Raw genomic sequence first — 16,476 nt, 5'->3', positions numbered from 1 at the left:
AAATGGCATATTCTGCGCCCCTTTTGTGTCCCCAAAAGAGTAATGAGAAGAGTAAGGCAAACTGTCCTTGTGCCAGGTCCCTGTTGCCCACCCCCTCGAGGATACCCGGGGGAAGGGAGCCCTATGCTGCCGGAGGGAGGCTGGCAGTCTTAAGCCACCAAGAGCGCTACTTGCCAGGCGCACCCGACGCAAGGCCCTCACCTCAGGTAGTTGAGATACGGTGGGTAGACCTGCGGCAGGCCTTCCTTAAGCACAGTGGTCTGGTAGCCGAGCTGCGGCAGTCCATTGAGGCCCAGCGGAGGGTAGAGCGCAGGTGGCGGCCCGGTGGCGGTAGCAGAGGCGGAGGTGGAGGGCAAGCCCTCTCTTGGGAGTAGGCAGGCGCCAGCGGCTGGAGGCTTACAGGGCAATGGCGCAAATGGGCCCTGCTGGGGCGGCGCGCCCTCTGCTTTATACAGGATGCACTCCAGGGTCGAGCCCGAGGAGGACGCGGACGAGACTGTGGCACTGGCGGATGTGCCCACCACCGCGGCTTCCCCGGGTTTGGATGAGGGAGCTCGCGGCGGCGGCGCCAGGGGGAAATCCGGGAAGGTGGCCGAGTTGGCACTGGTCACTAGGTACCGACGCGGGGAGCGCACGGCGGCCTCCGCGCCTTCCTCTTCCTCCTTGATCTTTAGGGCTGGAGGCTGGAAGTCGCCATAGAGAGGGAATGTGTCATCTTTGGGTTCGGAGTCCGGCGGGTATGTGCAGTCAGGGAAGTCACCGCAAGGAACCGGAGTGGACGAGGCCGAGGGCGAGTCCCGCGGCGGGGCAAAGGCACTGGGGGCCGCGGCCCCGCTGTCGTAACTCTCCCCTTCCAGCAGCTGCCGCGTCCGGGCGGCCAGGATGGCATGGTTGAGGGGCAGGATAGGCACGTGGATAAAATCCACCACTGTGGTGGCCAGCGGGGAGCGCCCGGGCGTCACCGGCGCATCTTGCTCTGCCAAGGCGACTCTGGGCGCTGAAAAGCGGGAATCTTCCTTGGGAACAAGGGTGACGCCTCCTGCAGCCGCTCCAGGCACGCTGGCTGCGACTCCTCCTCCGGCCGCTGTGCCTCCCAGAGCCCGAGGTTTGCCCTTCAGAAGTGGACCGGTGGAGCTCTCGGACTCGGGGTCATCCTCCTCCACAACCTCCGCCGCCGCAGCTAGCTGCGGAGATGGCTTCACTGAGGCCCCGGGCCAATGGGGACTTCCAGAGGTCGGGAGCAGCAACTGCCGGGACGGTGACAGGCCCCTAGGCAGCACCTTATGGACTGTTCCTGTCCCAGAGGAGCTGTCTCCAGACTTGCTCTCAGGCCGGCTCATGAGCGGGGCCAATACCCCCTTTGTACCGGAGGCACTACGGGGGTCCTCGGGGAGTTCTGAGCCAAAAAGAAACCAAGGGCTGGTGGCCTCGCAAGTGGGAGGGCTGGCTTGGCTCTGCCCGGGCCCCGAGGGCGCCAGAAGCGTGTCCAAAACACTGTCCAGCAGCCCGCTGTCCTTTTCTGGGACTCTAGAGTTGCAGCTTCCTGTACCCCTTGTGGCTTCAACTCCCGAGTACGCGCCCTCCACCTCTGACGGCGACTGCTGATCCAGCGTCTTCCGGTCTGGGGGATCCTGACCCTGGCACGACCTAGGGTAGAGCAGACCTTCCAGGGAGATGGGTATGGCCGAAACTACAGGCGAAGTGTCTGAGGTCTGGGTTCCCTGGAACGGGCCAGCATCCGGACGACCCAGCAGGGGGGACTGGACCTCGGTGGGCGAGGGCGCGCAGCCCGCTGCGTGGGGAGCCCGGGGATTCTTTGCCTTCAGCTCAGTCATGACGACCTGAACTCCCCTTTTCTCCACCCCTGTCTTTAGGGAGGAGGGAAAGGGGAAAGAGGAGGGGGTGTCGGTAATATAGGGGCAGAGGGAGGAGAAAATGGGTGTCAATTTGGCTGGATTGGGGTGAGGGGGATCTCCACCTCCTGAGTCTGGAGGGGCGGTGCTGGTCAGCTCCTGCCCTGGCCTTCCATCCTGTGGTCAGTCAGAGGAAGGGTGGCGGTCGTTTCGATCCTGCAGCAAGTGAGGAGCGCAGGAAAAGGTAGTTTGTCTCCTAGTTGGGAGAGTTTTCCAAGAGAGTTCTCTGACTTCTGTTCGTGGACCGGAGACGCAGAGTAACGCATAAGTCCATCATTGGAGAGGCTGCAGCTGAGAAAGCAATTCAATTACACAAGATTCTGTCTTTCAACTATTCCTGATTGCGTTCTACTGCCCTTCTCTCTAAAACTCCAGGGCTACATACATAGACTTTTCAGTACAGCGCATCTCAGACATGCTTCTGCCGGTTCCCTACTGCAGACGACTGTCCTCTCTAAGGCTGTCCCAGTTCTCAGCGGTGCGGGAGGACGAGCCGCCTTTCGTTGCAGATTCCACTCAATGCCAAATGAAGCTAGTTCTCATTGCGAATGCTATCCACACACCAGAATCCTCACACTCAACTACTACCAAGGCTTTAACCCAATGACAGGTGTAGGCTGGCTCCAAGGCTTCCTAACAACGCCTTCTTGGTCTAGTGAAGCCCGCCCAAAGCCCCTCCCTTCCCAATTCCCTACCAGATTTGAAACTCTGAAGTTGATATTTACACCCACTAGATTGAATTCCTCCGTGAATAGCAGGTGCTTTGGGATGGAACCTCATAAGCATATTAGATTTTGCACCACCAATTAAGAATTATGCCAATGTAATTGGAAAAACGGATAGAATCTGTTAGAAATAAAAATTTAAGGACCATTTCAGGATTTCAAGTTTTGTAAAGAATTAACATAATTTGTGAGTGGAAGATAATTAGTAACTTTTCTCTACCTGTTCAGGAAGTTCAGATGTTGATTGCCATATATGGGTTGTTCTAAGAAATGTGTTCCAGTTTTTAATAAATATCAATTTAAGGAAAGTTTTCTTTGGTTTTAGCTGATACTCCTCTACTACAATATGAGATCTATGGTAGAGATGGTGAACAATGCTTTCTTGCCTCAATATTCTTATTCTTAAAAATAATTATCTTTGAAACTTTAAAAACAGATCTCTGTCTGGCAGGGTGGTGCATGCCTATAATCCCAGCTACTTTGGAGGATGAGGCAGGTGGATTGCAAGTTTGATGCCAGCCTCCACAACTTAGTGAGACCCTATCTAAAAGTAAAAAGGGCTAAGAATATAGCTCAGTGGTAGAGTTCCCTGGTTCAATCATAGTACCACAAAAATAAATAAATAATAAAATATATCACCTCTATACTAAAATATATCACCTTTAAATTCATGAAGATGCTGTAGAAAGAGGAGAGCGTATTGCAATGTATACTTCAGATACAGAGTCATAAACCAACAATATCTGGTAAACCCAAGGTCATTAGACATCCTGACATCACCTTAAATATATCCTGTTCAAATCAGTTAATCATTTGGAAACTTTCTTTGAGAATGTGGAGGTGCTAGCTATGCTAATTTCTCAAAGTTTTTCCCACTTAGGTATAGAGAATACAGTGGATGACTCCCAGATTCCAAGATGAATGAAGGTGCTAGAGGTAAGAATACTTGAGGAGGGGCTACCTGAGCGGTAAATAAAACTTTATCAAAACCACTGGGTTTTGGACTTGATTGTTCCAGTGATTAGTTACTGTAAATAAAAATTAGTTAACTCAGATAAGTAAAAATTATCTAGGTAAAGAGAAGTCCAGGAAGCAATACTAGATGTTAACAAGGCACCAAATAGGAAACTATAATACGGTTAATGTAACATGGCCATAATGGACGGAGCATGGATTAAGTGTGGGAAGGAAGTAGATAAGGCTGGAGAGATGATCTAATTTATTATTATGAACACTCCTGGGTTTTTTTTTCAGACTTTCTTCATTCCAAGCCATCTTAAAATAATTGGCATGCTTTATTGAGATATAATTTAGATACCATACAGTTCACCTACTTAGAGTGTACAATTCAGTGTTTTAACAAACATATTCTTTACCACCATCAGTTTTAGAACACTTATATAACCCTAAAAAATAATCTCACTCTTTAGTAGTTACCCCCACATTCTGCCTCCCCAAATGTCCTAGCAGCCACTAATCTACATTCTGTCTCTATGGATTGGCCTATTTTGGACATTTCATACAAATAGATTCTTCCATACGTGATATTTTTTACTGATTTATTTAATTAAGTATGTTTTCAAGATTTATCCATATTGTACATGTATTAGTACTTCATAACTTGGTTGTTGTCAATTGATATTCCATTTTGTAGATATACTACATTTTATTTATCCATTTTTAAGTTGTTGGACTTTTTAGTTGTTTTCACTTCTTAGTTATCATGAAAAGTTCTGTTATGAAAAGTCATGTATAAGTTTTTGTGCAAACCTGTTTTCATTTCTCTTGGTTATATACTTAGGACATGAATGGTTGAGTTATATGATAACCCTACATTTAACATTTTGAGGAACTGCTAGACTGTTTTTCAAAGGTACTAAACATTTTACATTTCCACCTGCAGTTTATGAGGATTTTAACTGCTCCACATCTGTTTTATTATCCCTATGCAATCCCGCCTGTACATGGAGTGGTATCACACTGTGGTTTTAGTTTGTTTTTCCTTGATAGCTAATGCCATAGAATCTGTAGAATTAGTAGAATCTAGACAAAATTGCTATGTAGTCTTCTAAACGCTTTACATGTGTTAACTTATTTAATCCTTCAACTTCCCATGGAAATAGGTACTACTATCCCATTACATAATTGGGAAAATTGAGGTACAGAGTTTTAATATTATTAAAATAGTAAGTAACAGAGCCAGATTTGAACCCAAACAATTAAATGACAGCCTTCTTATGAATGTAACTTTGAATGCCAGATGGCTTGGGTCTTGGTTTCCAGGTTACTGCCACAAAATTAATACTTGGCCTCATTTTTAATCTGACAAACTATATTTGGATTAATTTTGGTTGGCTACAAAAAAGTTCTCTCAAGCATACTGTTTAACTAGGTTGTTTCCATAAGAACGAAAATCTTCAAGTGGGAAAACAATAATAAAGATTCCCAACATGTACTAATACACCATTATTCCATGAAATTTGGTGCTGGGTGATTGGAATTATTGATACAGGAACTCCACAAGTATATGAATCTTTGAATGAAACAAAATCCATCAGTTAGATTCAGTTGATATGGGGCTAACACCAAATATTCCTGAGGATGACTTGTTTTGGAGAAGAAAATACAAACTTAAGAATTTTTTCCTATAATTTTAAAAGGGGAGTTTTATTAAGGCCTAATTGTCATGTGATAAGATACATTCATTTAAACTGTGTAATTTTTAAAGTTTTAGATGTAAATTCTCAGCATGAACAGGAAAACAAATATATCCTTTGCCTCCAAAAGTGTTCTCATGCCACTTTTTATTTATTTATCCATTTATCTATTCGTTTGTTTATCTTTTCATTTTGTGGTACTGGGGATTAAACCCAAGGGTGCTTTACTACACAGAATTACATCCCTAGCCTTTTTTTTTTTTTTGAAACAGGTCTCATTATGTTGTGGAGAACTGGAACTTGTGATCTTGCTGCCTCAGCTACCTGAGTCCCTGCGATTCCTGATGAGTGCAATGGCTGGGATTGCAGGTGTGCACCACCATGCCTGACCATGCCACTTTTCAATCCTGTCATACCGCTCTTTCCATCCCTTCTCTCTACTACCCCAGTTACTCCCCCAGCAACCACTAATCTGCTTTGTTACTATATATTAGGTTTTAAAGATTCGTATCTGATTTACTAAACATTATATTAAATAATATTAAACACATCTTAAAGATGTGTTTACTTCAGATTTTTTATTAATTAACTTTTAGAACAGTTTTAGATTTTTTGAAAAATTTGAGCAATAGTACCAGGTGCCCAAATATCTTCGTAGGGTTTCCTGTTATTGGCATCTGTATTAACAAAGCATATGTGTTATAACTAATGAACTAATGTTGGTAAATTGTAATTAATTTACATTAAAATAATTAAAATATATCATAGGATATTCAGATTTCCTTAGTTTTAATTTAAGGTCCATTTTCCTTTCCAGGATCCAATCCAGAACATCACATCTCATTGTCCTCAAGTCTCCTTTTTTTGGCTGGAAATTTTTTTTTTTGGACTTTTCCTATATTTCATGACCTTAATAGTCCTGAGAAGTATTATAGAATGACACTGTAAGTAGTCTGTGGTTCTTTGTTTTGGAGAAGAAAATAAAAAAGTTTAAGTGCCATATTCATTATACCATATTATGGGTATATCCCGTCAATGTGATCTGTGACTGTCGGTATTGATCTTAATCACTGGGCTGAAGCAGTGTTTGTCAGGTTACTCCACAGCAGTTATTAATTTTCTCTCCTTCCATACTGTACTCTTTAAAGGAAGTCACAATGAATCACTTAAAAGAGTGTGGGGGTGGAGTAAACTACAAGACTTATTTGGAATTCAGCAGGAAAGATTTATGTTTTCTCCCTGTTTACTGCTTTATTCAGTCTTTTACTTATGCCACTATGGATTAATTTTGTTGCTCAAATTGTTCCAGCTTTGAATATTGGGAGTTCTTATTTGTATCTATAATGGTTTGAACCTTAAATGTCTACCAGAAGTTCATGTGTTGAAGGCTTCATTCCCATCCAGTGGTGTTTTTGAGAGGTGGTGGAAACTTCAGGAGGTGGGGCCCATTGGGAGGAACAAGGTCATTAGTAATGTGCACTTTTCTTCCTGGGTGCCATGAAGTGAGTAGCTTTGCTCTGCCCCATGCTTTGCACTATGATATTCTGCCTTGCCACAGAACAATGGAGTCATTAATTGAAACTTCTGAAACTGTAAGCCAAAACGAATCCTTCTAACTTTAAAGTTGATCACCATAGGCATTTTGTCACAGTGATGGAAAGCTAACCAATACAGAAAATTGGTACTGAGAAATGAGGTCATTGTTGTGACTATACCTGATACTGTGGTTCAGAAGACTTTGGAATTGGTTTGTGGGAGGAGTTTGGAAAAGTTTGGAGAAGCAGGCTAGAAAAATTATAATGCTGTAAGTGGAGTTTAATGGGTGATTCTGATGGAGGCTCAGAAGACAAGTGTGATGATAGGAATGGAAAGGTTTCAGATGAAAATGTGAGTTTTATTGGCATTTTTAGTAGAGGCCATTCATGTTACATTCTGACAGAGATTAAAGAGCCTGTCCATATTTTGTTGATACTGAGACTTTGTAGGAGTTTGAGTTTAAAGGTGATAAACTAATTAATACAGTGGAGGACATTTCAAGACAGCACAGCATGCAGACAGTGGCAGACCTATTACTGGCTGCATTTAGCAGGTATTCAGTGAGAATCAGTAAAAAATAAAATAAAAATAAATAAATAAAAATAGTAGAATGAAACTATTTGTAAAACTTTCAGTTTGGTCAGAAAAGGAGCATGTTTAAAGTTGCAGCCAAAGAGAGTGTGGTTGCTGAAGAGATCAATGCCATTAAACAGAAACTATGTTTCACTGGGTCAATAGGAAAGATGCTTTGAGAGCATCTCAGGAATTAGCAAGACTCCACCCATTACAGGCTCAAGGGTATAAAAGTGTAATCTTGTTTTAAAGACTTTGCTTTGAGAAGGGAACTTGGTAGCACCCTGCGTAGGCAGGGCCACATAGGGAATTGTTTCCCCAGCATTCTTTCCCCTATGTTCAGCCACACAGGCACTCAAAGGTGGCTTCAGTCATGCTGCAAGTGAACCTATTTCTCCAGCAGGTGGCAGACCTTGGCATCATCTGTGTGATGCTGTTTTTGCAGGTATACAGAGTTATGAGATCATGAAAGCCTCTACCAATATTTCAAAGAAAAGTAGGAGGCCAGGCAGTATGTGGCAGGGTCAGGGCCTCTGCAAGCATCCCCTGACACAGTGAATTATGAAGCTGTAGGAGTAAAGCCAAAGCTATAATGAATACCCCCAGGAAATTGTAGACGCCAGGAATGAGGACTGCCTGCCAAGGCAGGCAGCAAGCACAGCCAACCCAAGAGAGAGGACAGGAGGTCTGCAGTTAGAAAGGCCACGGGGGAGGGCTTCCCAAGCCCTTTGGAGTTCATATCATGTCACTGTGTGACCTGGATACGGGAATTGGAGTTACAGAGCTTAATATTTGCTTTGCTGGGTTTTGTTCTTGTTTTAGCCAGTTTTTTTTTCTTGTTTTCCTATTTCTCTCCTTTGAAATGGAAATGTTTAACCTTGCCTTATTGTATCTTTGAAAACTATAACTCTCTGTATTATTTTACGGGGGCTCACAGCTAAGAGTATGCTGTAAGTCTCAGAAGAGATTTTGAACTTGGATTTTTGAGCTACACTGGAACTGTTATGAGAATAGGAAATCCTGGAGTTAGTTGAATGAGTTTTGCATTTTGGGATCAATGTGAGACTATGAGGGTCATAGGGTCAATGCTATTGTTTGCATCTTGAATGTCCCTCAAAAGTACATATGTTAAATCTTGTTCTCCAGCTAATGGTCCTTTTGAGAGGTAGTGGGAACTATAGGAAGTAGGGCCAAGTTGGTGGTAGTAGGACTTTAGGTGTATGTCCTAGAAGGGGATAATGGAATCCAAGACACCTCTTCTCCTTCTTTGCTTCCTGACCACCATGAGGTGGAACATCTTTGCTCAGCCACATGCTTTTCACCATGATGTTTTGCTTTGCCACAGGCCCCAAGACAATGAAGACAACTAACCTTAAGCTGAAACCATGAACCAAAATAAACATTTTCTCCTTTAAGTTTATTGGTTCAGTATTTTGTCACAGTTGATGGAAAGCTGATTAATATATTACCTGAGTAATAGATACAGACTTCTGTCCAAAGAAGTTTGATTTATTTTATAGAAAAAAAATGGTTTTAAAATGAAGATCTGGGTGCTAAATGTGCTCTACATTTGGTTTTATTTGATAGAATTTTGTATAATCCATCACATGCTTTTAAAGCTCTAGTCTCCTTCATTCAGCACAATTGAGTTTCAACATATATCAATAGTTCACTCTTTTTAAAAATATTTTTACTTGTATAAGGACACAATTCTTTTATTTTATTTATTAATTTTTAGGAGACGCTGAGGATCAAAACCAGTGTTAGGAAAGTGTCTACCACTGAGCTACAATCCCAGCCCAAGTTGACTCTTTTTATTGCTGAGCGTTTTAGCCAGCATTTTTTTTTTCCTGCAGTGACCAAAAGACCTAAAAAGCAATTTTAAAGGAGGTAAAGTTTGTTGCTCGTGATTTCAAAGGTATCAGTCCACAGACAGCTGACTCCATTTCTCTGGGCCTGAGGTGAGGCAGAAAATCAAGATGGAAGATTGTGGGAGAGGAAATGGCACAGGACATGGCCACCAGGAAGCAGAAAGAGGGAGTTCTCATCTCATCAAGGACAAAACATATACCCCAAAGGTACACCTCATTGACCCACCTCCTCTAGTCACACCCTACATGCATTGTCTCACACCTAATATCTAGATCATTACGCTAAGCAATAATCCATAATATACCACGATTTGTTTCTTTATTTATCCATTTCTCTTTGATGAATGTGTTAGTTAGCTTTTATCACTTGGACAAAATATCTGAGAAAAATAACTTAGAAAAGAAAAAAAAAATCATTTTGGTTCATGGATTTGGAGTTTTCCGTCCATTGCTCTGGACCTGAGGTAAAACAGAACATCATGGTAAGAAGGGTAGAAACAGAAGGCTGCTGATCTCATGGCATTTAGGATGCAGACAAAGAAAGGTAAGAAGGCACCAGGAACAAGATATATACTTCAAGGACACCCTCCAGTTACTTACTTTCTCCAACTGGATCCCATCTCCTATAATTTCCACCACTTCCTAGTAATGCCAACAATTATGAATCCATGAATGAATTAATCCACTGATGATGTCAGAGCCCTCATAATCCAAGGATTTCCCAATAGCTCCACTTTTTTTTAAAGAGAGAGTGGGAGGGGGGGAGAGAGAGAGAATCTTTAATTTATTTTTTAGTTTTCAGCAGACGCAACGTCCTTGTTTGTATGTGGTGCTGAGGATCGAACCCGGGCAGCACGCATGCCAGGAGAGCGCTCTACCGCTTGAGCCACATCCCCAGCCCCAATAGCTCCACTTTTGAACACTCCACTTTTGACCACTGCTGCACTGGGAACAAAACCTTCATGAGCCTTTGGGGGCCTTTCCAGATCCTAACCATAACATGGAATATTTGTATTGCTTCCATTTTTTTTTTTTTGGTAGTACAAATAAAGCTACTATGAAATACATGTATAAGTCTTTGAATGGACAAATGTTTTAATTTATCCTGGGTTTAAACATTTAGAAATGGAATGTCTGGATAAATTAGTGGACATTATGGTGTGTATGTTTGTGCTTCAACAAAGATTGAAAGTTAGTGACCAATGGGATGACCTTAGGAAGCAGGGCCATTAGGAGGTAATTAAGTCATGGAGAACACCTAGCCCCTTCCACTACATATACCATTTATAAATGAGAAAGCAGGCCATCTTCTGAAATTGACTCTCTCTCCTTGATGGAGGACTTCCCAGCCTCCTAAACTGATGTATCTAAGCTATCCAATATTATGGTATATTGTTACAGCAGCCCAAATGGATGGTAGATGTATCTTTAACTGTCAATTTTCCAAAGTGGCTGTTCCATTTTATATTATCACTAGTATGTTAGAGTTCTAATTTTTTCCATATCCTGGACAAAAATTTGGTCAGTATTTTTAATTTTACAAATTCTAGTATTGTACAGTGTTATCTCACTGTGGTTTTAATTTGGTTAGTTAATTTTTAAAAAATTTCTTACAACTTTAAGAAATGCTATTTGATATTTTCCATTCTAGATTTAGATTGAGGCAACTGTTTACATCTTTGCAAAGAAATAATTGTAGGTGAAAGTTGGCACTTTACCACAGAGGAAGGTATACAAAGTTCACTTCTCTAATTTTTACACAGCCTTAGGTTCGGAATCCAGTGCCCCATACAACTCTTAGGTTATTCAGGCCCCTTCATGGATATACTGACTAACCCCCAAAGTATGTCTGTTTTTTTGCACCATTTGTTCTGGCATAACTATCCCCCAAATATACCTTTTAATACCAACTGTTAAAAGATTTTCTGGCTCCCAGGAATAGGGTTCTCAACAAAATGTGACTTATAGAAAAAAATGCTGCTTATTTTACATAACAAGAAGTCTGGAAGAAAGCAGCTCTTGAACTAGTTAATCAGTGGTTCACTAATGCTCCAAGATTGCACACCCCATCTTTCCAGTTAGCTAGCTTCAGTGGTGTGGGGTTTGTTGCTTTCTTTGTCCCGTAGTGTCCATGCTGGCTACTGAAGCAGCAGGCATTCAAACCTCAAGTAACCTCATCCAAAATTCGGAATATACAGTTTCTCTTGACATTTTTTTTTTTTAAATTAGGGACCCAGACACCAACTTACTTGGCTTCCTATCAAGACTTATTGGCCAGAACTGAGTCATCTGCCCACCATTAAACCAGTTATTCAAAGAAGAATTTGATTAGACTAATCATGATTCATCTCCTGCAGCTGAGTCCACTACTCTGAGTACTGTGCTGCCAATATATGAATAAAATTGGGGTGCAATAAAAGGAATAGGAGTAGGGAGGTGGATATTGAGAATTCAGCAGTGTCTAACATCATACCAGTCTTATATACTTTATAATCCAAATCAGCACTTAAACTGGAAAAGAAATTCAGTGAATTTAATAGCTTTAAAGAAATTCAGTGAATTTAATGAGTGAATTCAATAGCTTTCATATTTTTGTAAATATGGTATTTCCATGCATTTATTCTGATTATTTTTAACACATAAATACATACTTGAGATTCTACTTTGATGTCCAGATTCTACAGGACATTTTACCACTGAGCAATAATTATCAACTCAATATCCCTTTATGTACCTGGAATCATTCTTCACCTACATGCACTGATCATGCTGGCTATAGCTTTCATTTCTTTGGTTCTGCAGTTAAGCATATAGTTGTTCAGAGCTTATACAGAGCTGCATTTGTTATACTTCTATCCCTGAGGCTATATCTACTTAAATGGATCTGGCTTGCATTTTATTATTAAAATGTTTCAATTTTTGTTTGTGTAGTCTAGGTTTTTCTCCCCAATGTAACATAGTTTTTAGGGAATGTTCTAAATTACTATTGAAATTCTGTATTTGTATGGACTATTTTAGGATGAGAAAAGATTGACAAATATAAATACTAAGCTTAAAAATGTATCATAGTTAATCTCTAGTTGGTATGTTTACTAGGAGTCATAAACCTTGTGCTAATGAGTCAAGGTACCATGACATTGAAAAGGAGCATGAAGAGTAAAAACCAGGAGGTAATTTGTTTTTACCACATTCTACAGTCCAGGAGCAGGAGTCATATATACCAGTATTTACCTTAAAGATTTTATTAATTACACCAATTTCAAATTTACCTATCTAGGAAGGGGGAAAAGAAAACTACTATTCTGGGAAATTTTGATAAAATAAATAAGAACAATGGGCATATAAAATAGCTATGTTTTTCTCTAAATACCAGAAATAATTTCTATAAGGTTGAAAAGATGAATAGCAATTGTATAGTTTAATTTTGAGAAGAAATTGCAATAAGTTTAAAGTTATATGAAAGATAAAATAAGGCTTATTAGGATTTTCCCCCCATTTATACTATATGTCTGTCTCTGAACTCTTGGTCTGTTTCCTCTACAGATATTCCTTTGATTTTCGTGAGACCTGACCCCACCTTCCTTTGCCTTTTTCCTCTCTAGCTTCAACATATGAGAGAAACATACTTCCCTTAACCTTTTGAGCCTGACTTATTTCACTTAACATATTAGTTCCTCTATTTCTATCCATTCTCCTGCAAATGACATAATTTCATTTTTCTTTATGATATATACACATACACACACATATATATAGTATATATAAATTACACACACACACACACACACACACACACACACACACATTTTATTTATCCATTCATCTGTTGATGGACACCTAGGCTGGTTCCATAGTTCTGATATTGTGAATTGTGCTGCTACAAACATAGGTGGGTGTGAATCACTATAGTGCAATGACTTTTGGTTCTTTAGGGGAAATACTGAAGAGTGGTAGAGCTGGGTCATATGATGTTTCCATGACTAGTGTTTTGAGGAATCTGCACACTGACTTCCTTAGTGTTTGTACTGATTTACAATCCCACCAACAGTGTAAAAGTATTCCTTTTTCTCCACATCCTCTACAGTATTTATTATTGTTCATATTCTTGATGACTATATTTCTTAAGATAATGAATATTGGGTTACATTAACAGAATATGGTTATCAATGTCAGGAAATTTAACATGGACACAATACTTTATCATATTTATAATTTTGTCAATTGACCAAGTAATATTCCTTATAACATTTTCTCTTCCAGGTAAGGATTATATATCACATTTAGTTGTCATGTCTCTTTAGTCTGCTTTAATCTGGAATATTTCCTTGGCTCTTCTTAGACTTTTGTGACTTTGGCACTATGAAATATATTAGTCCTTTGAAAAAAAGAACACTCCTCATTTTTGGATAGTCTGATGTTTCCTTATGATTAGATTCAAGTTAACCATTCCTGTTTTGAACATTGCATATCATATTCTTCTGAAGGCATCACTTTCAGAAGCACACAGCCAACCTGCCCCTCATGACTGATATTAATTTTGAACACTGGGTTAAAGTATATTGTTCAATGTGTCTACTGTGTAGTTGCTATTTTCCCCTTTCAATCTTCACTTTTATGGTTGAAAACTTTTGACTTTCTTATTCCAATTATCTCTTCACCTTTATCAATCAGAAAACTTACTATAATGAAAAGCTCCTTTCCTTTCTCCTTTTTCCCTCCCTCCCTCCCTCCCTCCCTCTCTTCCTCTCTTCCTTCCTTCCTTCCTTCCTTCCTTCCATCCTTCCTTCTGTCCTTCTCTTCCTTTCCCTATTATCAAGATTGATTTGTGGAATCTTATCATCCCAAATTTTCAATTCTTATTTTTCAGTAACTGTCTTTAATTCAGTGCTCAAATTAACCTAGATTTGGCCAGTGGAAATCCCTTCATACTGCCTCTTTTGTTGTTTTAACATGCCCCAATCATTTTTAAAAAACTCTTACTTTATAACAATATCAAGTAGGATCATTTTGCGTTTCCTGTCCCAATTGTTGAATCATCCACTTTTTCCTGAGGAAACTTGATTCAGTTTAGTGGAAAATGCAATTAGAATCCTAAACCTAGGCACTCAATGTGTTCATTGCCACCAGGATTTCGTTTGCTTGTAGGTCTTTTCAAAAGACAGAGTTAAGTAATATATGTGAACTTGTCTGTGTGTGTGTGTGTGTGTGTGTGTGTGTGTGTGTGTGTATACAATCCGTTATACATGTAAGTTTTCTTAGATATGTATGTATTATATACTAAAGATCTAATTTTCTATTTATGACGGTACAAGAAATCATGAGTTATTACTGACCTTTCCAGAAAATTCTTGCCCCCCCATATTTCCAGAGTTGCATTAGAGTTATACAAATGATGGAATTTATTGTTGCATATTTGTACATGCACACGATATGACAATATATTTTATCCAACATTATCCCTCAAATTCTTGGTAATTTTTTTAATATATAGAATATGTAAACTATTAACATGCTTCTGAGTAATATTACTACGTTCAGTTTTTCACTTCTGTAGTAAAATATCTATGAAAAACAACTTAAAGGAGGAAAGATTTATTGTGGCTCACAGTTTCAGAAGGTTCCGTTCATGCTCAGCTGGCTCCATTGTTTCTGGGATTGTGGTGAGGCAGTACATCATGGTGGAAGTCAGTGGCAGAGCAAACCTGCTCATCTCATGGTGACCAGGAAGCAGAGAGTAAGAGAAGAAAGAAGGGGCCAGTGATAAGATCTAGTCCTCATGTGTGCTCCCAAGAACTGCACCCCACATCCTACAGTTTCCACCCCCCCCAGTAATGTCACCAAATTATTCATCTGTCAGTGGATTAACTTGCTGACATGTTCACAGCCCTCATGATCCAGTCACTTCCCAAGAGCCCTACCTCTGACCACTGCTTCATTGCAGATCAAGCTTTCAACCTGTGAATCTGGAGTCACTTGATATCCAGACTATAACAACTTCAAAAAAGACTCTACCCACTGGAGTGTCATGTTGCTCCCTGTCCCTTTCATCTTCCCCCCAATTTTATTAATTTATTGTTTAACTTTTCCTCCTTTTTGTCAACATCAGAAGATATATTTGCCTTTTAAAACTTCTCATTTCCTATTTGAATGCTGTGTCTCTTTTCACTTTATATATCCCCCAAATAATTTTGTATCGATTTATTGACATTTTTCTCATTCATATTTCCAATTGCATAGTACTCCATTCTGTGAATAAAAATTGTAGTTTATTAAAACAATATCCATTATCTAGACATTTAAGTAGCTCCTAGTATTTTAAAATTATAAACATTTTGCAATATAAAATTTTAAATTACTTTCTAATGTTGTGCAAGAATGAGTTACCTAGTGCATGTGTGTTTTAATACACTTAGAGATGCACATTTAACTTAAATTCAAGAAATGGGGTTGTTAGGTACGAATGACACATGATTACAGAGTTTCATTAGTACTCAATTCCCCTCTATGGAGGCTGAGGCAGTAGGATGGCAAATTCAAGACCAGCCTCAGTAACAGTGAGACCACGTGTCTAAAAAATAAAAAGGGGATGTAGCTCAGTGTTAAATAACCCTGGGCTCAATTCCCAGTACAAAACTTTAAAAGAAAGAAAAAAAGAAAATGAAAAGTGTCTTGAAGTTTAAGATTCATTGGTTTCACAGTAATGTATACTATACTTCCAAAATACAAATTTACCTTCCAATTGAAGTACGTTCCCTGTGATTTTTAACACTCAGTTCTTTTATTAAAGATGCAGATCATACAATTAATAGCATTTTAGAATTAAAACTTGCATTCTCTCTTTAAAGAGCTTTCTAAAGCTTCAATCTCATTACTCCAACCCTACCTCCTTCTAATTTTCAGCTTAGCCTTCCCAAATCATAGCTTCTATGTCATGTTCCATTCAAAAACTTTCTATGCCATCCCCACTATCTTTGGATCTGAGGATGAATCACATAATCTGGCATTCAAAGCCTGTTATTAAAAACTGGAAGGAAGATTAAAAGAAATTCCCTTCCATAGGAGTTGTACCACTTTGTATTTCTACCAGTAGTATAAAAGAGTGCTTCTTTCCTTACAGCTTCATTGACAGACTGATGACTGTCACAATCTTCATCAATAGAACTGTTGACTTTTTTGTCAGTCTGATAGATGAGACATGGTA

The 16,476-nt window shown here is 39.9% G+C and overlaps 1 protein-coding gene and 1 long non-coding RNA gene across 2 annotated transcripts in view; one reads left to right on the top strand and one right to left on the bottom strand.

Moving 5' to 3' along the window:
• Nucleotides 1-1,835, bottom strand: part of Pgr (progesterone receptor) — a 74,154-nt gene extending 72,319 nt beyond the window's left edge. The window contains exon 1 of the mRNA XM_076843847.2: nucleotides 202-1,835. Coding sequence (XP_076699962.1) covers nucleotides 202-1,835 — 1,634 coding nt within the window. The remainder of the gene's footprint in view (nucleotides 1-201) is intronic.
• Nucleotides 1,836-3,523: 1,688 nt separating this feature from the next.
• LOC143391216 (uncharacterized) lies at nucleotides 3,524-6,192 on the top strand. The gene is made up of 3 exons (XR_013090272.1): nucleotides 3,524-3,574; nucleotides 5,568-5,664; nucleotides 6,113-6,192. It is a non-coding gene; the product is annotated as an uncharacterized LOC143391216 (long non-coding RNA).
• The last annotated feature ends 10,284 nt before the right edge of the window (nucleotides 6,193-16,476 follow it).

This window comes from Callospermophilus lateralis, chromosome 2, assembly GCF_048772815.1.
Source record: "Callospermophilus lateralis isolate mCalLat2 chromosome 2, mCalLat2.hap1, whole genome shotgun sequence".
Lineage (NCBI taxonomy): Eukaryota > Metazoa > Chordata > Mammalia > Rodentia > Sciuridae > Callospermophilus > Callospermophilus lateralis.
This window is presented reverse-complemented; position numbering and strand designations above follow the sequence as displayed.